The sequence below is a fragment of the Colius striatus genome, chromosome 24, assembly GCF_028858725.1.
Source record: "Colius striatus isolate bColStr4 chromosome 24, bColStr4.1.hap1, whole genome shotgun sequence".
Lineage (NCBI taxonomy): Eukaryota > Metazoa > Chordata > Aves > Coliiformes > Coliidae > Colius > Colius striatus.
In genome coordinates this window covers 5,610,007-5,631,497 of record NC_084782.1, presented here as the reverse complement: position 1 = coordinate 5,631,497, position 21,491 = coordinate 5,610,007, and the positions used below count along the sequence as shown (strand labels likewise).

The 21,491-nt window shown below is 60.1% G+C and overlaps 1 protein-coding gene across 9 annotated transcripts in view; it reads right to left on the bottom strand.

Annotated features, from left to right (window-relative positions):
• Window positions 1-21,491, bottom strand: part of MACF1 (microtubule actin crosslinking factor 1) — a 136,257-nt gene that overhangs the window by 85,317 nt on the left and 29,449 nt on the right. For 8 of the 9 annotated variants that reach the window (XM_062014333.1, XM_062014336.1, XM_062014334.1 and 5 more), the window contains exons 4-26: window positions 19,533-19,610; window positions 17,945-18,037; window positions 11,991-12,157; window positions 10,957-11,069; window positions 10,766-10,872; window positions 10,247-10,366; window positions 10,045-10,140; window positions 9,662-9,789; window positions 9,482-9,575; window positions 8,455-8,609; window positions 8,046-8,322; window positions 7,485-7,613; window positions 7,146-7,223; window positions 6,845-7,006; window positions 6,206-6,310; window positions 5,847-5,942; window positions 5,357-5,482; window positions 3,097-3,249; window positions 2,449-2,603; window positions 2,142-2,268; window positions 1,573-1,756; window positions 839-1,008; window positions 94-272 (exon numbers count right to left, since the gene is read on the bottom strand). In XM_062014333.1, the coding sequence (XP_061870317.1) occupies window positions 94-272; window positions 839-1,008; window positions 1,573-1,756; window positions 2,142-2,268; window positions 2,449-2,603; window positions 3,097-3,249; window positions 5,357-5,482; window positions 5,847-5,942; window positions 6,206-6,310; window positions 6,845-7,006; window positions 7,146-7,223; window positions 7,485-7,613; window positions 8,046-8,322; window positions 8,455-8,609; window positions 9,482-9,575; window positions 9,662-9,789; window positions 10,045-10,140; window positions 10,247-10,366; window positions 10,766-10,872; window positions 10,957-11,069; window positions 11,991-12,157; window positions 17,945-18,037; window positions 19,533-19,610 (3,092 nt within the window). Of the gene's footprint in view, window positions 1-93; window positions 273-838; window positions 1,009-1,572; window positions 1,757-2,141; window positions 2,269-2,448; window positions 2,604-3,096; window positions 3,250-5,356; window positions 5,483-5,846; window positions 5,943-6,205; window positions 6,311-6,844; window positions 7,007-7,145; window positions 7,224-7,484; window positions 7,614-8,045; window positions 8,323-8,454; window positions 8,610-9,481; window positions 9,576-9,661; window positions 9,790-10,044; window positions 10,141-10,246; window positions 10,367-10,765; window positions 10,873-10,956; window positions 11,070-11,990; window positions 12,158-17,944; window positions 18,038-19,532; window positions 19,611-21,066; window positions 21,172-21,491 lie in introns of all 9 variants that reach the window. The other variant, XM_062014340.1, reaches the window with a different exon arrangement.

Below are 21,491 nucleotides of genomic sequence, written 5' to 3'. Positions count from 1 at the left end.
ACAGCCCAGTGCAAAGGGTGGTACAGAGGAGCCTTCAGCAGGACTGGGCAGACGCAAAAAGGCAGCTGAGAACCGAGGCACGTCCCAACTCACTTGTCCAGGTAGATGGAAGACAACCCATACATCTGGTCCATCTTCTTCACCACCAAGTCCAGTTCAGAGCGCAGGTGGGGTGTGCTGGAGCCGCTGGGAGCCTTCTCCAGGAAGCTGTAGCACCTCTCAGACACAACACGCAGCTCTGACTGCAGCCGCTGCAGATCCTCCTGCAGGTGCTACGGGACGGAGCGAAAGAAGGTGAGAGCAGAACCCAGGCAGGTGGAGAAACAGCAGGATTGCCCTCAGCAAAAGAGATGGCAGAGAGTGAAGATGGTAGAAGTGAGGGGTTTCCTGCTCCTTTCTCCACAAGCCCCACAGAGTCATGCACTCACCACCCCTCAGAAGCCAAACTACAAAGGAGGTTCAAAGGAGGTTGTGGCAAGGTGAAGTAATAAATGACAGGACAAGAAGAAACGGGCTCAGGGTTGCCCCAGGGGAGGTTGAGATTGGAGCTGAGGCAGAACTGTTTCCCTGAGAGGGGTGTCAGCCCCTGTGCCAGGCTGCCCAGGGAGCTGGGGCAGTGCCCAGCCCTGGAGGGATCCCAAAGCCGTGGGGCTGAGGTGCTGAGGGCTGTGGGTCAGTGCTGGGCTGGGCAGGGTGAGGGCAGGGCTGGGACTGCAGCAGCTTCAGGGGCTTCAACAACTGAAAGGATTCCATGATCCTAGGACAAAGCTACTTGTGACACACACTACAGAGCAGCAGCCACCAGCTCCCTGCCCTCCCCATCCCCAGCAGCACTGACCTCCTGCTCTGCCATGCGGATGGCGTTCTCCTGGATGGTGTCAGCGTCTGCCCGGGCGCTGCTGGGCGACTGCACTCTGCTCAGCAGCCTCTGCTCACACTCCTCCAGGCGCAGACGGACGTTCTTGAGCTCAGACAGATACGTCCTGGCAACGGTCTCATCCTTGTCTTCTGTGAGTCACAGACAAAGCAAAACGGCAGCTCAAACAACCCTGGCTGGCATCTGCCCCACGTGGGACCTGCCAGGAGCCCTGGAGCCCAGTGCAGCATCGTGCTGACACCAAGGCTCCAGGGTCTCTGCTCAGATGGAAAACAAGTTAATGAAATCATCTCATCCAGGTGCAGCTGAGGGTTCAGCCACAGGGCACCAGCGTGATAAAGCCCCAGTCCCTGGTCAGTGGGACTCCCAGTGCTGCTGTGTCACACCTGTCCCTGCCATGTGTATTTTATTAAAGGCTAAAAAAGCAGGAAGGGCTCCTTGCTCAGAGTGTGTCCTAATGCCTAAACCCATCTCTGACAATATTAGGGTAAGAGGACTCAGCAGTTAAGCTGAAGCTGCAAAGCCAAACCCTCTCTGCAGGAGCGTCGCTGGCCAAGGGCCGAGCACTTGGAGGGATGGAGAAACCAGGAGAGCAGCTGCCCAGGAGGAAAAGGAGACAAGGAAACCATCCCATAAATGCTTTGTTTATGAGTCCCCACAGCTCCTGGGCAATCCACCAGCCCCCTGCAGCTCACCGTTCTCCATGCACTCCAGCAGCTGCCGGATGTGTTCCTTGGCAGCCTCGACCTCCCCGTCCAGGCGCAGCCGCTCGGGCACCGGGAACAGCTCCGAGTCCCGGCTGTCCTGCAGGAAATCCTCGTAGTGTGCCTGGAGGCTCTTCAGGGCTTGCTGGCACTCCCCCTGGGCCAAGGATCTGAGCTGCAAGTGGAAAAGCAGCACATCCAACCACAGGGAACAACTTCCTGCACGCCACCTGAAGCCATCCTTCCCAGCTTAATCACCTTCGCTTGCCAAGGGAGTATTTTCTCTTTGGAGGGGAAAAGGCAAGCTCCTCAGCTCAGCCTCGTGCCTCCCTCCAGCCCTGCCCACTCCTGACAAAGCCCTAAGTCCACATTCTCTTATGGCTATTGCAATCCACCAACAAGGTGCAACCATTTTGCACAGAACCCCCAAGGTCAGGTTCCCACTGTTCGAGGTGCAAAGACCTTTGAATTGCCCAGTCTTGCAGCCTCTGGGTCACACGAGGCAGCACAGACAACCAGCAATGCAGCCCCAGAGCCAGGCAGAGAAGCTCCCACTGTACCTTTTCCATGCTGAAGCTCTGCACCAGGGCTATGTCCTTCCGCAGGTAGTTCCAGGAGATGAGGCTCTTTGTGTTCACGTGCAGCTGGTGCCACAGAGCCATCACTTTCTGGTACAACTGCTCTACCCTGCAAGGGGAAGGAGCTGTGTAACCATGAGGGATTCCTTCCCTCACCCCAAATCAGCTGTGCCACCCACTCCTGTCCCCCTCAGCCCAGCTCCTCTCCCATTCCCACCCCAGACCCATTCCCTTCCCCTCTCCCTGCTGTTTCACCTCTGAGACGCCGCAGCTGAAACCACCAAGTTACCTGCTGGCCACCTCAATGGCCTCTTTGTTGGGTGGGGGGATCAGGAAGCAGACAGAAGGCACCATGGCCTCATTCCCTGTGGGGCTGATCACCTTCCACTTGGTCCTCTGGGAATTGTCCTCCAGCACACACTCATCGTTCCTGCAGATGGTGATCTGCAGCAGCACCGACACAGTCAGAGGCAGGAGCAGGGCTGGACACCCTCCCTGCCAGCTCCCCCCAGGGCCAGCCAGCTCCCCCAGACACAGCTCCCATCTATTCTAACCAAGCAACAGCCTGGTACAGTGCCAAGCAGTGCAGCCCTCTCGTGTCTGGAGAGGAAGGGACGAGGAAGTTAAACAGAGTTGGCTGCCACCCATGTGCTCGTGAGCTTGATGAAGTCTGTGCTCCTTGGGGAAAAGGGGTTATTCTGGGCTAAAATCTGAGACACAGAAATCTGCTCCAGGACAAACTGCCACACTGTCTTCCTTCTGTTTTCCCACCCTGTTCCTGCTTTCCACTGACAGCTACCACGGAGCTCACCCTAAGCCATGTGCATTGCTTCCCACCTTGCCCCTGTCTCCCCTTTCAGAGCCACATCCACACCCTGCCAGCCCTCACCCTCACCCTGCCAGCCCTCACCCTCACCCTGCCAGCCCCCACCCTCACCTCAATCTGCCTGTAGTCACAGACAGCCTTGATGGGGATGGTGCTCTTCACGAGGTGCTCGGGGTTCCTGGGCCGGAGCTGAACGATGGTTTTGGAGCGTCCCACCAGGCTGGCCACGGAGCTCTTGGACTGGATGAGCTGCTCCTTCTCATCCTGGCAGACAGAAGGATGAAGGGCAGGTTGCTCCAGGAGGTCTCCTCCAGGAGGTCTCTCCCAGGCACCTCAGCACCCCCCACCCCAGTGCTGATCTGCAAGAGCTACGCTGGGATCTCAAGGGCTGAACAGACACCTCAGGAGGATCCTGCTGCCCTCACCAGGTGGGAAGAGGGGTCAGGAGAGATGGGATGGAAGGGAGAACATACTCCAGGTCAGGGGTGGGACCTTTCCACTACCCTGCAAAGCCACATGCACACCTCTGGCTCTTTCACTGCTGGGACCAGCAAACATTGTCTGTCCAAAGGGACAAAAGAGAAGGCAGCATACACCACAGTTAAAGTCCCAGGAGGTGGAAGGGGCCAGGAGAAGGACAAGCTCCAGCCCAAAGCTGGGGATGTTTAGATTTCTGGAGGAGAGACCACAGAAGCATGCTCCCTTTTCTAAAGCAAAGGATGAGGGTATGTTCAAAGCAAGGACACAATGAATTCTGTGGCTAAAACACCTCAGGAGAAGGGGCTGGTGCTGAAGTGATGGCCCAGGTCTCTGGGTGCAGGCAGAAATCTGCCAGATAGAGGCTGCAGAATTGATTCCCACAAGTCTCTGCTGGGTTTAGTGATGGGACAACCCTGGGGACTGGGGGCAAAGCTCCCCTGGCACAGCCTCTGGCACTGAGACGTGTGGCATCACAGCACCAGCAGCTCATGTGGGCACCAGCAGCTCGTGTGGGCACTGCCAGCTCAGCCCCTTCAGCTGCAAAAGCTGAGAAAGGGTCCCAGAAAAACCTTGTCCCTCATGCTTGGCACTTGGGGTTGGCTGGTGAGCTGACAACAGGGGGAGGATTGAATGGTAAAGGAAAAAAAAAGGCAAAGAAAAGAAGAAATGATTAAATAAACTACCTGTGCCTGTCCCAGGGAGCATGATTGGAAGAAATACAACTTTAACTTATTAGGTAAGAAAGAGTAAAAGAGCTGAGCACAGGGCAGCTGCCCCAGCCCTGAGATCATGGCTGTTCTCTGGCTGCCCAGACAAGCCTCTCCCACCCCAGACAGCATCTGCTGGTGTTACAGCACTTGCAAATATGGACCCCAGGAGCCAGGCTGGCTGCTCTGTGTCCTGGTAGTGCTGGAGGACAGACCAGGATGACTCCAAGACCATGATAAAGAGGATGAGACCTCCCCCCACAAGCCTCCAGGAGAGAAGATGGGGAGCCCTAGCCCAGCTGGTGCACCCACCATGCCAGCCAGTACCAGCACCCTGGCTTCACTGGGGCCAGGCTGGGGGTCCGTGGTGTGCACTGAGAGCAAAGCCAAAGCAGCCACGTGCCTCCACACACTCCAGTGTCACCTCCTGGCACTTCCAGCAGCAGCTCAGCCCAGGCCCTCCCCTGGCCCTGCTCTCCAACACCATCTGACACTTTGCTCCTTGGGGGCTGTTTTTAGGTTGTTTTTTTGTTTCAGGCCAATTCAGACAAGAAGATCAGAGAGTGACTGTCCATGGCCTGCTCTCTGCTACACCACTGCTAAGCCAGGCCACGTGGGAGATGAGCCCTGCTGAGCCCCAGCCCCAGCCCTGCTGCCCCAGCTCTGCCTCCTGCACAGCACCATGGATTAACAGGGGATTTGGTCTGGATAACGGGCACTTCTCTGCATCACACAGTGCTCCTGCCAAGCACCAGCACAAAAGCAGACCCAGGAGCATCCTACAGATGCAGAACACAGCTCCATGCAGGCTGGGAGGGCACGATGGGCACCGATGGGGAGGAACCAGCACACACAAGCAGCTCAGTCTGCTCAGACACCAGGCAACACCCCGAGGACACAGAGAGATGCTGGATGGTGCCTCTGAACAAACCTGACCCATGAGCTGTTGGAACAACTGAGGGCCACCATCAGCACCCCATGGCCATGGACAAACACGTGCAGCAGCTCCAACAAGAAGCACAACGTTGACCAAGGCAGGGAAACAAACCACGTTACACACAACCACGTCCCTGAGGAACGAACGAGCCCCTGTGCCCCGGGAGCTGCCCCAAGCAACGCCCCTGGGCTGCAGCAAGGAGGCTGCCCACGGCCCAGCCAGCGGGGTGAGGTGTGGGAGAACCCACCATGGAGTCCTGCAGCAGGTCCTCCAGCCGTGTCAGGCTCGTGTTCTGGTCACAGGAATACTTCCTTTTGATGGAGTCCTGCAGGTGCCGCAGGTAGCTCTCGGACTCCCGTGCGTCGCTGAAGAACTGCGAAGGCAAAGAGGGTCACAGACACCTGCACAAGTGCAGTGAGAGGCAGACAGGGTGGCAAGGCACCACCCCAACATCTCAGCCAGCAGCTCCCAGAGCTATTCTGGCCTTAGGGCTGCAAAGACTCTGAGTTAGTCCCATCCCAGGGGCAGAACTATGGGGAAGTTGATTCCTTTTGCTCTAGTGAGATATCCCCAGAGGGCAGATAAGGAGAAAGAAATGGTTCAGGAGGAAGCAGCCCCCATGAGCACCACAAATCCCTCCTTTCCTCTGCCATGAAGGGAGCAGCAGCATCCAAAGCTCATGCAGCAGGATGCAGGGGATAGTAACCAGGGGTTTTTGGGCTGTCCCTCCCAAGTACCTGGAAATAGGCAGCATTCTCCTTCACGTGCTGTTCCACACACAGGCAGAGCTGCTTAATCCACTGCCACTGAGTCTGCACAGCAGCACTGTAGGCCTGGGAAACACACACACACACCAAATGATGACTAATGAGGTGGGGGTTATTTGGGAATGGCCTCAAGCTTCTCATTGCACCCCCTGGAATAAAACAGCCCTATCTGTGCACTGATGCTCTTCTGCCACCACTAAACACTCAGCCAGCCCTGGCTGCTCAGGAGGGCAGCGCGGGCTGGGGCAGCACATTTGCAAGTCCCAGGTGAGCAGATCTGCTGCCAGTCAACTCCTGGGGCTGCTCCTGGCCCCTCTGTGCCCACTCACCTCTACAGTCTGCTTGGCTGGGTGGTTCTCCAGGGACAGCAGCTCAGCTGTGTCCTGCAGCGAGCAGAAGACATCCTGCTTCTCTTCCAGCTCCATGGTCAGCTCCTGCAGCAGGACACACGCAAAGTCACAACCTTGGCCACGGGGCACAGCCTCACTCAGACCACGTGTCCAACTACAACAACACACAGCATGGAAGGCCCATAAAGGCCAGTGGATCTCAGGGAAAATCCCACTGGGATGGCTCCTGTGCACCAAACCCACGGGGCAGCTGTGACACAGCCACTGGGCACCTGCCTGGGGACCCCCTTGGTGCCAGGCAGCAGGTCTGTGACCAGAGAGCAACTCACTAAAATTGCCTGGAAGTGGAATCAATTTCCCTCTTTAGCTCAAGGGGTTTTTTCCCCTTCAGGTCACCTTCAGTTCCAAACAGTGCTATAAAGAAAGCTTTGGGTGCCTTTTTGACTGAAACTCAGTTGAACCAACACTTTTGTGCCCTTTCTGCTCTAGGGAGAGCTCTTCCACCAGCTGCACTCACGAGCTACGAGCTCAGTGACTGGCTCAGAGCACCCAGCCTCTGGGGCATCCAGGTGTGTGGGAAGCTGAAGGTGCCCCAGCAGCAGCGAGGTGCTCACTCACCGAGAAGTAGTTTTTCTTGGCTGCAATGTTTGGGTTGTTGTCACTCCAGTCATAGGCCAGCTCCTCCTCCTCCTTCTCATTCAGCCAGATGAGCTCTGCAGTGGCCCGAGACACAAAGCCGTGCAAGCTCTGCAGGTGCCGCAGCCGGAAGCTCGATGTTTCCTGAACACAACAAGTGTGGTTTCTCTTCCCTGCTCTAAAAGCAACCGGCTCCTCCCCCTCTCCCCAGCCTCAGAGCAGGGCAGCAGGGACAGCCCCATGCTCCCCAGGCAGTGCCAGAGGCCCCTGGCAGCCCCCTCACCATCAGCTTGCAGTACTGTGTCTCCAGCTTGCCGAGGGTCTCCGTGTAGCTGGCACGGAAATTTGCTGACATTTTACCCTGAGGGATGAGAAATGCTCCTGTTACCTGACACAGGCTGGTCTCCTTTGAAACACACCTCCAAATCTTTCTCCCCAGCTCTGGGTGAGTCAGAGGAGGGAGAGAGGATGGCTCAGGGCAGCAGCCTCTTGGACCAGCCCAGCGTTACTTCAGAAGCTGCATCCTTAAAAAACACCTCTGCCCCAGGCACCTTTATCCCTAACAGCCCATCCTGATGCCCTCACCCTCCCACACATGTGCCACGTGCCAGTGCCACCATACCTCATACACCCTGGCCTCCTTCACACTGGAGCCCAGCTCCTCCACGCTGCTGTGGACGTGCCGTTGGGTCTCCAGCTGAGTCTCCACGCTCGGCAGGTCAGTTCCCCACTCTGCCCTTTCCAGTCTCATCTGAAACAGGCCAAGAGGTCCGAGTCTCAAAAGGGCACAAGGGCAAGGAGACCTCTTAGGCCACTCAAGGGGAGAAAAACATCACAGCAGTCCCAGGAGAAAGTCCTAAGCCAGTGCACCGACCCTTAAGGATTTCTGGGACAGCCTACACACCACCTCACACCCAACAGACGAGCCTACACAACCTCACGTAAGACCAAAGCACTGACTGCATCAGCACAGATTTGCCTCCAGCTTTGAGAGGATCTTCTGGTCCTCAGAGAGCAGCAGGATCACAAGAGAGAAAATCCAACCCCAGACAAGGGCATCAGCACTCTCCAGAAACCCTGAACCACCAAAGCAGTAACCCGCAGGTGAAAAGCCCAGGGCAGCTTCCTGTCTTTCCCCACCAGTGGCAGCAGAGGTGGGTAGTTTGGCCTGGGCAGCACTCACCTGCATCTCCTCCACCCAGGCCAGCAGCTCGTACACGAAGCGCAGGCTGCCTTCGTCCTCCGAAGAGGAGATGGCCACCAGCTCCGGCCTGGTCATGGGCTTCCGGAACCAGGAGGCAGAGGAGGTGTGAAGCCCTTTCGTCAGAGACTCGCCCTTCAGCTGGGTTGTGCCCAGTGTGGCAGGGGGCACCAGCTCCAGGGTGGAGAAGTGGCCTTTCCTGTAGAGGTTTGTGCATTCCAGCCTCAGCGTCACCAGCTCGTCCTGCAGCCGCATGATCCTGGAGCAGCGACACGCGGTAAGGAGCTGCCCGTGCTCTCCCTGCTTCCCCACAGCAGGGCAGGAGCCCCCTGCAGCAGCCCCTGACCTCGTGAACCCACCCAGAGGCCACCTGGGACAGGGCCCTGCTCACCTGAACACCAGCTCCTCCAGCTGGTAGTAGCTCTCATCCCGCAGGATCTGCACGTCCGCCTGCAGCTGGCGGAGCAGCCCCTCGCACTCCTGCAGGTACACGACCACGTCTGCCTCGTACTGCACCGCCTGGCCTGCCTCCACCTGGGCAGCATCCTGCACAGACAGAGAGGAGACAGAGCTGAGTGCCCTCAGCCCTGGCACGTGGGCAGGCAGAACACAAAGGGGAGGCTGAGGGGAGACACGATCCCTCTGCAACTCCCTGGCAGGAGGCTGCAGTGAGCTGGGGGTTGGTCTCTGCTCCCAAGTAACAAGACAAACTAGGCTCAAGTTGCCCCAGGGGAGGTTGAGGCTGGAGCTGAGGCAGAACTGTTTCTCTGGGAGGGGTGTCACCCCTGTGCCAGGCTGCCCAGGGAGCTGGGGGAGTGCCCAGCCCTGGAGGGATCCCAAAGCCGTGGGGCTGAGGTGCTGAGGGCTGTGGGTCAGTGCTGGGCTGGGCAGGGCGAGGGCAGGGCTGGGACTGCAGCAGCTTCAAGGGCTTTAACAATCAAAATGGTTCTGTGACTCTAACTGGAGTTCATCACTCACACCACAGCTGGGACATCCCCTTTGGAGATGGGCTCCCACGGTTAGTCCCACGGACAGTCACTTAAAGGTGCATCTCATTTCTTGCCCCTGAGTTTAACCATTTCCAGCTCCCAACCCTTCAATCTCTCCCTCCCAGAACAACACACCCCTCTTCAGAAATCCCTTCCCCAGCCAAGCAGCTGCACACTGCAGCTGAGTCCTTCTGCCAGTCTTTTAGACAAACGAAAGAGATTTGGGGGTGCCACTGATCACCGGGTGTCCACCAGTGCTCCTACAGCCCTCTGGGACAGGCTCTGTGCCAGAAGAGAAAGGAAAGCAGACTGGGGGAGCCCACTATCCTCTGCACAGGAGATGTAAAGAAATGGCAGAAAAGAGGAGGAGGAAAACAAACAAACAAACAAGTAAATAATTGGGAGAGGGAAAATCTCCTCCCCACTCACAGCCTGCAGCGTGTTCTTGGCGAGAGTGAGTTTCTCTTCACAGCTCAGAGCACCATTCTGGATTTTGTTAGCAATCTGTAGCAGCAATTCCAGCCTGTGATGACAGAGGGAAAGAGAATGAGAGAGAGGCTTTGGGATGCCCCTGGGCCAGGGGGGCACCCCCGGGGCAGCAGCACCCACCTCTCCACCGCCGGGCGCAGCAGCTTCTCGCGCTCCAGCATCTCGATGATGAGTTTGCCCCACTCCTCCTCCACATCGTTGGGGTGGGAGCCCTGGGGCAACTTGATGCGTCCAAATTCAATCCATACCTGCAGAAAACATGGTCAGAATGGCTCTTCCCACCTCCTCCTCGAGCTGGCTGGAGGGAGATTACGGCAGCAAAGGGGGCTGTGAGGCAACAGCTCTGCCTCTGCTCCTGCAGCGTGCTGCTTGCTGCATCACACGCCCTCTGGGTTATTTCCACTTCTCTGTTCCAAAATAACCCTCAACTGAGCACACTTTAGTCTTGCTAAAAGCACAACACTCCCACCTACAAGCCTCTGGGTAGCCACGATGATACTCACCTCTAGCAGTTTGTAGAGCTCCTCTATCCTTCCCTTTTCCTGCTCCTTCGCTGGGATTTCAGTCTCTTTGAAGTGTATGTACTGGTTATAAAGTGCCTGGGGTGAGAGAGGCTCGTCAGAAACCACCCTGGAGGATGCCACCACGCAGCTCTCAGTGCCAAGCACGTGGGACACCACAGATGCACCTTTGTCCAGGACCTACCTTTAGCTCTACAGGGTTCTGGGGGAAGGATTTGTCTGACATGAGTATCGTGTGCTGCTTGATCCACGAGATGAGGGACTCCACACGGCTCTGGTACTCCAGCCACCTGGAATCCACCTCCTGTGGGGTGAGAGGCTGTTGCAGAGCACTGCTGGCAGCAGGACCTGGCACGCAGGGAACTGAGGTGCCACGGTCACAGCTACAAGCCCATGCCTCCCTGGTGTGATGCCATCCCAGGGATGGGAAGGAGGAGCAGGATCCTCCCTGGCAGCCAGCTCAGCATTCCCACAGCAGAAATCCCACGGCCCAACCCGCAGAGCCCGGAGAGCGCCACGACCCTGCAGGCACAGCAGCAGCTCACAGGGCAGACAGGCTGACGGGGAAGCCCCTTCCTCCTCCTGAGCCATCTCCCCCCGTCAGCCATCTGCCAGGGTGGATGAGGAACCTCCAAACCCTCCCCACAGCACCCAGCCGCCTCCCAGCCTGCCGTCCCAGCCTCGGCCCCGCAGCGGCGCTTACGATGGCGCTGATCCCTTCTCCTCCCTCGGGGACCTTGGGAAAGGCGTCGTAGATGGAAGACACGTAAGTTATCACAGACTTCTCATCCGGGGAGGGAACATCCACATCTGGCAAGGGGGAAGCAGAGAGGCGGTGAGGAGTGGGCACACAGGGCGGCACCTCCCCGTGCCAGCGGCTTCCCGGGCACCCACCTTCGGCGTCCAGCAGCCGCGTCACCCCCAGCCGCTCGGCGATCTCAAACGCCTGCTCCAGGTTCTCCCGGTTGCTCTGGATCTGCACCCGCTCCATGTCCACCAGATCCGGCCTGCAGGACACACTCCGGGGTCACAGCGATGGCAAACGGCGCCAGGCGCCCAGGGCACAGCACCCCGGGCGGGCACCACTGCCCCAGGCAGCAGGTAGTCCTGAGCCAGGCAAGGGCTGCAAGCCCTCCCTGACAGGAGGGAGCACGGTGGGCAGCAGCCTCTGGGCCACAGAAGCTGGGGTTTTCCTGCCTCCACTGAGTTCATTTGCAGTTTGTTTGTGCTCCCCATCTCCAGCCTGCAGGAGCCTTGTGTGTCCCTCCCTGCCAAACCCTGCCTGCTCGTCCTGGCCATGAGCATGCAGAGCAGCACCCAAACCATAGAACCAGGGAATGGCAGAGGTTGGAAGGGACCTCTAGAGATCACTTGCTCCAAGTTGCTGTTTCCAGCTGCCAGGAGATGCTCTCTGCAGCCTCTCAAGGCCGTGCCAAGCCCTTTGCCCAAGGTCCCAGAAGCCAGCCCATGCTGAGCAGCCAGAGGGTGTGTGGGGCTGTGCTGCCTCTCAGGGAACCGTGTGAGAGGTTTCACTGCTGCCCAGGAGAGCTCTGAGATCTTTGGATGACAGCAAGGATTAAAGTGCTGCTATTTAGGGAGCTCAGCACGGGCAGCACCGACACGGGAAGCGCTGCAGCACTCCCAGGCTAAAAGCTTTTCTTTGTCGCCTCTCTGCCCAGCCTCAGCCTCATTCAAGATGTATTTTCTCACAACCTGATGTATTTGTGGCTCTTCCTGAGCATCCACCCTGCAGCTACCTGACAGGAGAGAGAATCTCCAGGTAAATGACACACAGGCCCCTGCCAGCCTCACCTACATCCCCAAGCGCTCCAGAGCATCGCAAGCACAGCGCTGGGCAGGGACCCCCGAGAGGTCCCCAGCCCTTCCTCCCACCCTGCCCATGCCCTGCACTGCTCCTCCCTGCCCACCTGTATCTGTGAATGAGGGCGTTGAACATCTTCCCGTCGCTCCAGCACGAGGAGAAGTTGGTGCACTTGACCCCGATGTAACCAGCCGTCACCTTCTGCGTCCACAGAAGCAGCTTCTCCTTGGCCGACATGTCCCCGGACTCGCCGCTGATGTAGATGTCGGAGATCTGGAAGGCAGTGGCACAGCCATGGGGTGAGCACACAGCTGCTGCAGCCCCAGCCCTGCCCTGCCCTGCCCAGCCCAGCACTGACCCACAGCCCTCAGCACCTCACCCCACAGCTTTGGGGTCCCTCCAGGGCTGGGCACTCCCCCAGCTCCCTGGGCAGCCTGGCACAGGGCTGACACCCCTCTCAGGGAAACAGCTCTGCCTCAGCTCCAGCCTCAACTGACCCCCAGCTCCCTGCAGCCTCCTGTCAGGGAGTGTCAGAGAGTGCTCATGGCTCCCCTCAGCCTCCTCTTCTCCAGGCTCAACATCCCCATTCCCTCAGCCCCTCCCCAGCACCCTTGTGCTCCAGCCCCTTCCCCAGCTCCGCTGCCTGGCTCTGCACACACTCCAGCCCCTCTATGCTCGTGCACACTCCTGTACAAACCTGCTGCACTACCTGCTCCTGCCCAGCACTCATCATGAGGAGCCTCAGCACCCTCAGACACCCAGGGCTCAGGCAGGAAGGACTGGCCTTGTCCAGCAGCACCCACAGCTGAGTGGCCAAGAGGGGACCACCAAAGCCGTCCCTCGCTGGGGCTGCTGGCAGGGAGGGGGCTGCTGGCAGGGAGGGGGCTGCCTCACCTGCAGCATCACATTATTAAAATAGCAAGTTAAGAAGAGGAGAAGCTCAGAGGTGCTGTTTGAGAAGATGCTGGGGCAGAGCCCTCTCCCCAGCCTCCAGCCAGCAGAGCTGCTTGGAGTGGGGCCACCAGCTCTGTCCTGCAGGCAAAGGGAAGGACAGGACGGGGAGAAAGCTGCCACATTCCCCTCTGCCTCGCCCTGCCTGGAGAGGGAGGTGCCAGGGGGTGCTGCTGGCAGGGGTGCTGTGACCCACTTCCCAACAAAAGAGACTGACAGTCACAGACCCCTCAGAGACAGACACCCAGGACTGGCTGCGAATCCCAGACTGGCACGTGACAGCGCACACGTGTCCCCGCATGCCAGCACCTTCCTCATTGGCACGGCCCCCTCCCCACACACCCTCCCCCAGCTCCCCAGTTAGTACAATTACCTCCCCTTAATTAAGGGGCAGACAAAGGGGAGGATGTGAGCTGCTCCTGTTTTCAGGGGTGCCCGTGGAAAGGCAACGCTGGCTGTTTTGCTGTTTTGCTCCCGGCACTGCAGGGACAAGCTGTGCCAGGGCTGCTGCCCCTCCGAGCCCCGCTGCGAACACCCAGCTGCTGTATTGCCCTCCCCAAAACACAGCGGGCTGGCCGCTGGCATTGCTGCCAGAGAGCCCTTAGCAGGCAGCAGGGATGCTGCTGGTGTCATTGGTATGCTGCAGCTCACCTCCCTCCACCCAGCCTGATCAGCTCAGCACACACACAGCTGCTCTTTGTCAGGCGCTGCCGCTGCTGCCTTTAACCCCTCCAGCCCCAGCCACAGGTTTCCTCAGGGACACCGGGACCAGCAGCACAGCTGGTGGGGGGGGATGAGGGGGCTGTGCTGGGTGAGCAGCAGGATGGGACCCTCCACACCTGCAGAGAGGGACCCACAAACCTCCACCTGCCCAGCACCTCCTTACTGATCACCCAGCAGCTCTTAACTAAGAGCAGAATGGACCCACCTGGGAACCCACCCATCGCTGTGCCCCACCTGGGCTCTCCTGCCCCCTGCCCATCGGGGAGCTCCCCATGGCACCCAGCTCACATGAATCCTTTAGCTGTAAGCATTTGCACAGCACTGGGGTTGTCCAACTGCTGGGGCTTTCCCCAGGGGCATCCTTGCAGGAGACCCTCCTGCAGACGCGTTTATGGAGGTGCAGGATGCGGCACCAGCTCCACCCTCCTTTCTTCACATGTCTGTGTCAGGACAAAGATTTAGGGAGGAAGCAGCGAGGAGAGCAGAAACTTGCAGGACCCTGGGCCAGCCCTTTCCATTCCAACATCAGCCTCACACATCAAGCAACTGGTGGCAGGACGTTGAAGGTGGCTGTGACACTGGCCTCAGCCCAGCAAAGCTACCGGGGGCTGCAGCCCTGTTCCTGCCTCTCTGACCACACACTCGTCCTGGGGCACACAGAGCTTGGCCAAACCCAAGGGAGCCTTCAGCCCACCCTGTCACCCCATAGAGCAACCTCCAAACAGCAACAACAGGCTCCAAAACACAGCGTCGCCCCCTCCTCTTCCTCCCAGAGCCCCCTCAGAGCAGGCAGAGCCCCCACACCTCCAACTTCAGCCACTGCCGCCCATCCCAGAGCTGAGCACAGCCAGCAGGGACACCCCAGGGACACCCCAGCCTCAGCCCAGCCCCATCACCCCCGAGGGCACGTGTGCCACCAGGCACAGCCAAGGCCCTGTCAGCACACAGCCCCGTGAGCCAGCAGCTGAGGACAGGAAGGGTCATTCCCAGCGAGATGCCCAGCAGGGAAAGGCTTTGGGAGCTTTCTGCAGCAGAGTCCTCCCGCCCCCCGCTCCGCACGAGGCTGCACCTCGCCAGGATGAGCGTCCCCAGGATGTGGCATCCACTGAGCCCAGTCCCCCCACCCCCTCCAAAAGGAGTGAGGGTAGACACTGACCATTGCTCCAGCTGTGCCCGGGCTGCCCCTCCGAGCCCGGCCCTCCGCAGACAGCCCAGGGCCACCTTCAGGGCTCGTGGCTGCGGCTGCCCCGGCTGCGGCCCCGTTGTGCAGCCGCCGTGCCGGGTCGCTGCCGTAGCCCGAGGAGCTGCGGGACGCTGCCAGTCCGCGCCCATCTCCCTCCCCGGCACAGCACGACGCCAGCCCCGAGGCTCTCCCCACGCTGGGCTTTTCCAGCTGATCCACCATGGGCGACGGCGTAGACAGCTCCGAGACGGTGCCCGGCTCCGCTGCGGAGGAGCGGGTCCAGCGGGTCCAGGAGGCGCCGGAGCTGGGATCCGCGCCGCCTCCTTTGCCCCAGGCCTCCGGGGCACTGCCAGCCGCCGGCTCCCCGGGGCTGTCCTGGGCACGGCCGGCGGCGCCCGGGCGCAGGGGCAGCAGCACAGCGCGGCGCCTGCCCGTGCCGCCGCTCCGCGGCTCCAGCAGCCTGCTCACCGCCCTCTCGCAGCCCCTCTCGGCCGGGTTGTCCAGCAGGCGGGCGATGACGGTGCTGCCCTGCTCCGGGCCGGCCCCGGCCGCAGCTCCCCGCCGCGGCTCCAGCACCAGCACAGCTTTCTGCACCTCGCCCTGGAACCGCTCCTTCACCTGCACGATGAGCCCGGGCTGCGGGGCCGAGGGGTCCCCGCCGCGGTGCCGGCTCCCGCCGGGCTCCTCTCCTCCCTCCTGCCCAGGGGCTGCCTTCAGCACCTCGTCCTCCTCCTCCTCCTCAGCCGGGGCGGGCGGCTGGTCCTGCGGGGCCGCTCCCTCGGGCATCGCTCTCTTTCTCCCCCTCCTCCTCCGTTTAAAACGGACCCTTCTCTTAGGCGACAGAGGTGCCTTTCCCACAGCTTTCTCCTTCGGCTCTTTCACGCAGCCCAGAGAATTGCCCATCTCCTCCTCCTCCTCCCGGCAGGAGGGCAGCTAAGCGAGGCGCTGGCTCCCCAGTGAACGCGGGGCCGGGGTCCCCAGGCCGAGCCCCAGCGCCCAGCGCCGCTGCCTCCCGCCGGCCCCGCCGCTCCAGACAGCCATCTTACAGCCTGCCCGCCTCGAGGAGACACATTCAAAGCATCTCACTGCAGTTCAGAAATCACTTGACCTAAAAGCAGAGGCAGCGGGGATTGGCTGCCGCGTCCTTCTCTCCCAATATGAGGTAATTGGAGCACGGCCCTCGCCAACACAAACGGGGATCCGGGGATGGGGAGGGGAGTGGGAGGGGAAGCGGTGGGGATAAAACCCAGGAGCGGCGGGGAAGGTTGGCAAAGGTAGCGGGAAGAAAGGGCTGGGAGAGGAATGGGAGGAAAGAAAAAGGCAGGGAGGAGTCAGAGCAGCTCTGCACGCACGCCCGGCGCCGAGCTGCCGCTCCCGACACCGGGTGCTCTCCGGCTCCGAGCTTTGCTCCCTAATTCCTAACGCCAAAAGCCCCGAGACAGCCGTTCCCGTGCCCGTGCCCACCCTCCTGCCAGGCTCACCCAGCTCGGGGCACGCAGGGGACCCGGCTTGGCTTCAGGGAGCCGTGATGGCGGGGTCCCGAGGGGCTCTGGCAGTGCTGATGCACCCAGCACAGCCCAGCACAGCCCAGCACAGCCCAGCACAGCCCAGCACAGCCCCACGTCCTGCCTCTGCTGCAGCTCCTGCTCCCAGCCCCACTGAGGACAGGGATTCAGGCAGCACGCAGCATCCACACTCTGCTCACCAGCTCAGAGGGACCTGAGCAAGGCAACACACACCAAAAGCAGGGATGAGAGAGAAAATGAGGAGCAGGGGGCATAAGGATGGGAGGGATTGAACTCAGCCCCAGCCAGCAGGACCAGGAGGGGAGGAACACTCAGTGAGGAGCAGCCCAGGAGATGACTAAAGGACACAGGGATCCCAGGGCATGGGGGGCAGCCCCCACACCTTCACTGCTCCACACAGGCTCTGCACAGCACCAGCCCACCCCAAACCCCTCCCTGGGGCTCCCCCAGCCGCCTGCCCGCGGGCAGCAGCACCAGGACAGAGGGAGATTAAGAGGTTCACAATGGAGCTACAACCCCAGAAAAAATCCCGTTAGCACAGGCAGAGAGAGGCTGCAGAGCACCAGCCCAGCCCCCCGGGCCCTGCCTCACACACCCCGTCCCCCACGCAAGGCTGGGCATGGAGAGGACCCAGGAGCTCCTGACGTGCCCTCCCTGGTCTCCTGCAGCAGAGATGCACAGGACAGGGCCATCCCGAGGACAAGATGCCACCAGCAGAGACAACAATGACTCAGCATCCGACCCCAGCTGCTTCCCAGGGCCAAAACACCACAGAGAGCCTCGTCAGCAACCTCACACCCAACTCATCCCCAGGCTCCCCCCGAAAGCCTCTCCCCAGGGTGCTGCCCACTCATCCTCCACACAGGTCTCAGAGCCAGCACTGGGAAGACGCCAGCGGGGCTGCGGCACAGAACTGGGACAGAGCAGCTCCCACGGGCTGGGGCTTGTGGGGGAGACGGCCCCAGAGCCAATGCCACATGGCTACTGATCCACAGCCACCCCTGAGCTGATGCCACATGGCTAACGAGCTGCTGCCACCTCAGAGCCAACGCCACACTGCTAATGAGCCACTGCCAGCAGCACCCCTCAGCCAGCCCCACACACCAAGGCTCTGGCAGCACCAGGGCACACACATCATCTCCCTGAGAGCATCAAAGCTCCAACCAGATAATATGAGGCTATTAAAGACCTGAGACCCTGTTTTGCCAGAGCATCTGTGGCACAGGGTTGCTGGAGACAGTCCTGAGTGCTTTCCCAGCACCCCAGCAGAGTCAGAGAGCTTCTGCCACCCCTGTCCTCGACCGCTGCCACACAGACAACATCTTCCATCCCAACAAAAGATCCTGCGGCTGCAGCAGCCACCCAAAGGGCCAGGAGCACCTCAGGACAGCAGCCTCACGGGGGTGGGAGCTCAGCCCCTTCCCCTGCTGCCCCCTCCAAAGTTGCTCATCTCCTGCAGAGCCCTGACTGAGCAAACAGCCCCTGTCAGCCAGGCAGGAGGCCACTGCACACAGCCCCTCATTAACAACTTCATTGTGGAAATGCTGAGAGGAAGGTGTTGCTGTTCTCCTGCACTGGGTGTTGATCCTCCAGCCAGATCTCACACCAGCACCTGGGGTCCACAACACGCTCTCACCATCCATCCCACGGCCCCCAGCAAAGAAACTGTGTCCCTACCTGGAAGTGGAGGATGATGGTCCAGATGAGCCCCAGGGTGAGCTTGGGGTTGCCATCCGTAATGTCATCATTCCTGATGTTCACCAGTTTCACCTGCAACAGAAACAACAGGGTCAAAGCTCCCCATCAGCCCCAGAGAGAGAGGGGGGACGTGTCCCCAACCACCCTGTCCCTGGGGTCACCCCCAGCTGTCCGAGGGGATGAGACACACAGGAGCCCAGAGAGGCCGCCAGGCCAGCCCATGGCCCAGCTCAGGAAGGGGGGAAGGAAAGATTTTTCCCATATCTGGCATTTTTCATCTAGAAGTGCTTTCCCAGCACTTCCCAGCTTTACTTCAGCTCCCACAGAGAAGTGCCTTGTCCCCAAAGCCCTCAGCACTAGTGCATAATTGAACAGCTACAGAGCACAGAGCATGGTTAAAAGAGGATGGCTGAGCTTCATTAACTCCCTCCTGGGCTCAGCACCAAGCTGCTACCCACCCACCCTAACAAAGGCAGCGCTGGCCTCGCTGAGGCTCCTTCCCCAGCAGCCAGCAAAAGCCCCTGTCCTGGCAGGCTCTGGCCCCACACAGTCCCAGAGCTGCTCCCTCCCAGTGCTTTGCTCCAGGGGTGGTTTAAACCCCTGTGCAGCCCCTGCACAGGGCAGAGATGCAGCACCAGGAGCATCAGCCTCAGCACTTCCAGCAGATGCCTTCCTGGGAGCTGCCACATGCTCATGGCCCACACTGGGGACCTCACTGGGGAGTCCCCACTCAACACTCAACAGGACCCCATGACCAGTCTCTAGCAGGAGCATCTGGGGTCAGGCTGCTGTCACCAGGCCATCAAGCTTCAAAGGGAAAAGCTGTTTCATCCAAGTAGAGAAACAAGCTCCCAGAAGCCCCCGGCAAAATGTCTCTATCGAGGTGCTGGGGAGGAGGAGGAGCAGGAGCAGGGCTGGAAGTGCCTCACCCTCCCTGGAGTGGGGCACGTGCTCAAATTTATGCAGTGCCCTCAGGGCAGCACAGAGAAAAGTCTCTGCTGCAGCATGAAGTGGTACAACTCATCATCATCTGGGCTTATCTGGGGAGCAGCATCACAGGGGAGACCTGACCCAACAGGCTGAACAGGACACCCAGCCCCAGGGCTGTGGGGGTTTCACCTGCAGAGCCAACCAAGCTGGGGATGCTCCTGGTGGGATGTGCCCAGGGGTGAGGGCCGAGGCCGTGGCAGCGTGGGGCTGGGCAGAAAGCAGCTGCCACAAAGGCAGTGGGAAGGGATGGATGTGCCACAGCCACTCAGCCCCACTGCTGGGTTCTGCTGGGGAGCCCCAGGAGAGGCTTTTGGGGTGCAGAAGTGACTGGCTGTGACATTTGCAAAACCCATTCCCAGAACTGGAGTCTGGCCCCTCATTTTCATACCAGTGTTTGTGTCAGGTGGGTGGTTCTGAGAGCACAGCACACTGACAGGGGAAAGTCCCCTGACAGCCACCCGGCACCATGGGAATGAGCCCACCCCAGCACAGGCTGATGCAGCTTCTCCACACCCCTCCCCAGCCCTGGACAGGGGAAAAGCAAAATGCAAATCCCCCAGCTCAAACCAGCCCTTACCTGCCTCTGCTTCAGGAAATCCAGAGCAATCTGCACGTTCTGCAGCCGGTGGAAACGCATCCTCCCCTTCTCACGTGGCTGCAGGAGAGAGGCAAGAGCTGTGGGCAGGGCTGGGAGGGGTTGGGCTGGCAGCACCCCCATGCACAGCCACAGCCTCCCCTGGGAGCCCCCTGCCCTCAGTGCCCTGAGCCCCTTGTGCACTCCACAGCCCCTGCTCTGGAGGCAAATAAGTCACTGCCACACACCATCCTGCTAAAAGAGGGCAGAAAGGCCACGGTGGGGTGTGGGGGTGGGAAGAGCCTGAGATCTCCACTTCCTATGGGACCCTGAGGGTCTGTGTCTGGGCTCTGAGCTGTGCACTCCATGGCTCAGCCTCCAAGATCCCAGGGCAGGATCTCACACAGCCCAGGCTCAGCCAGACATGCTGGGAAGAGCAAAGAGATCTCTTAGCAGAGAGAGATCTACTCGAGCAGGTACAGAGTCTGGTCCATCCAGGTGGAAGCAGAGGCAGGTCTGCTCTGCAGCAGGAGATGAGGATCCAGGCAAGGACTGGCCACAGGTCTCCACTGATGGCAAACTTCAACCTCAGCACCAGCCCCTGCAGCCCCAGCTCGGCTCCTCCTGCACGTGGGCAGAGGCTCCAGGTACCATCTCCAGAATTGAGAATTGAGATGCCCTGGGCTGTGCTCATCACCACTGCTGCAGGTGGGGGACTTTCCAAGATATCCAGCAGTCCCCATGGCCAGGGGAAGGGTCTGATGTGCTGGGTCTGCTTTGAATCAGCAGAAGAAGGAGGATCAATGCCCAAATCCTGATCCCAGCCTGAAGGGGAAGAGCTGGGGACCATCTCCAGGGCTGCAGGGGCCTGGAACCTGTCACAAAGGCGCCGCAGTCCCAGCTCTTCCTTGTGCTGCTCCAGGTGGGAGGTGACACCATGCACATGGAAACTGTGACCCAGAGTGAGGGGGCTGGAAAACAGCACTTCTTCTACACCTGAGCAAGGTTTTGGGGACCAGCCCCTTCAGAGAAACCCTCGCCAGGGGCCGGGCTGTGCTCACTCCCACCTCCACTCACATGCAGGGGGCTGCCGGTTGTGCACCGGACCCCACAGTGACACCAGCCCCCCCAGAAGGTGCCTGTGCCCAGAGCCTGTCCATGCAATGTGAGGTGAGCAGCCATCCCAGGGGCTGGCAGCAGCGTGCAGGACCCAGCCCTGTGCCCCCGGCCCAGGGGACAACACATGCTGTCACAGCGGGAGTGGCGTGCCCTGACCCTGCGCCAGCACCGCAGCACGCCCACAGATAATCCAGTTACTGAGCACGCAGCCTGGGAAGCAGCAGCACAGCACCAGGTGCCTCTGTGCCCTTACAGCTTCCCCCCAGAACGCCCACTCTGGGTTCCATCAGGAGAACCCAGCTGAAGGCGAGCAGAGGGGAAGCTGAGAGGCCCCGGCGGCGCTGGGCTGCGCTGGACTATCTGCCGGCACTCGGGTGTCTGCCAGGGCCGTGCTGCAGCTGGGACAGGCTCAACCTACTTCTTCATCATCATCATCTTCCTCCTCACGCTCTTCGCTGCTCACACGGCACCAGGCCGGTGCTCTCACCAGGCGAAGGCTCCTCTGCACCGGCGGCTCGGTTTGCTACCGAGGGCGGGAGGCGACGGGAGGGTGACACGACAGGGAGACAGAATGGAAACCAAAATGCGACACCCAGGCGAAAGGCAAAGCAAAGGGGTGGGAGGGAGGAGGGAAGATCCAGCGCAGACAGCGCTCCCCAGCTTCAACAGCCAGAGGGAAGAGAAGGGAGCTGCCTGGATCACCAGCAGCTCGCCCCAATCTATCATCCCCCGCAAAAACCGATTTGGCGCCTCCGGGGGGGCACAGAGGGAGGGAGGAGATGGGTGCCCAGATCCTATTTTAGGGGAACACCAAAATCATTCCTGCTGTGCCACCCTGCTGCA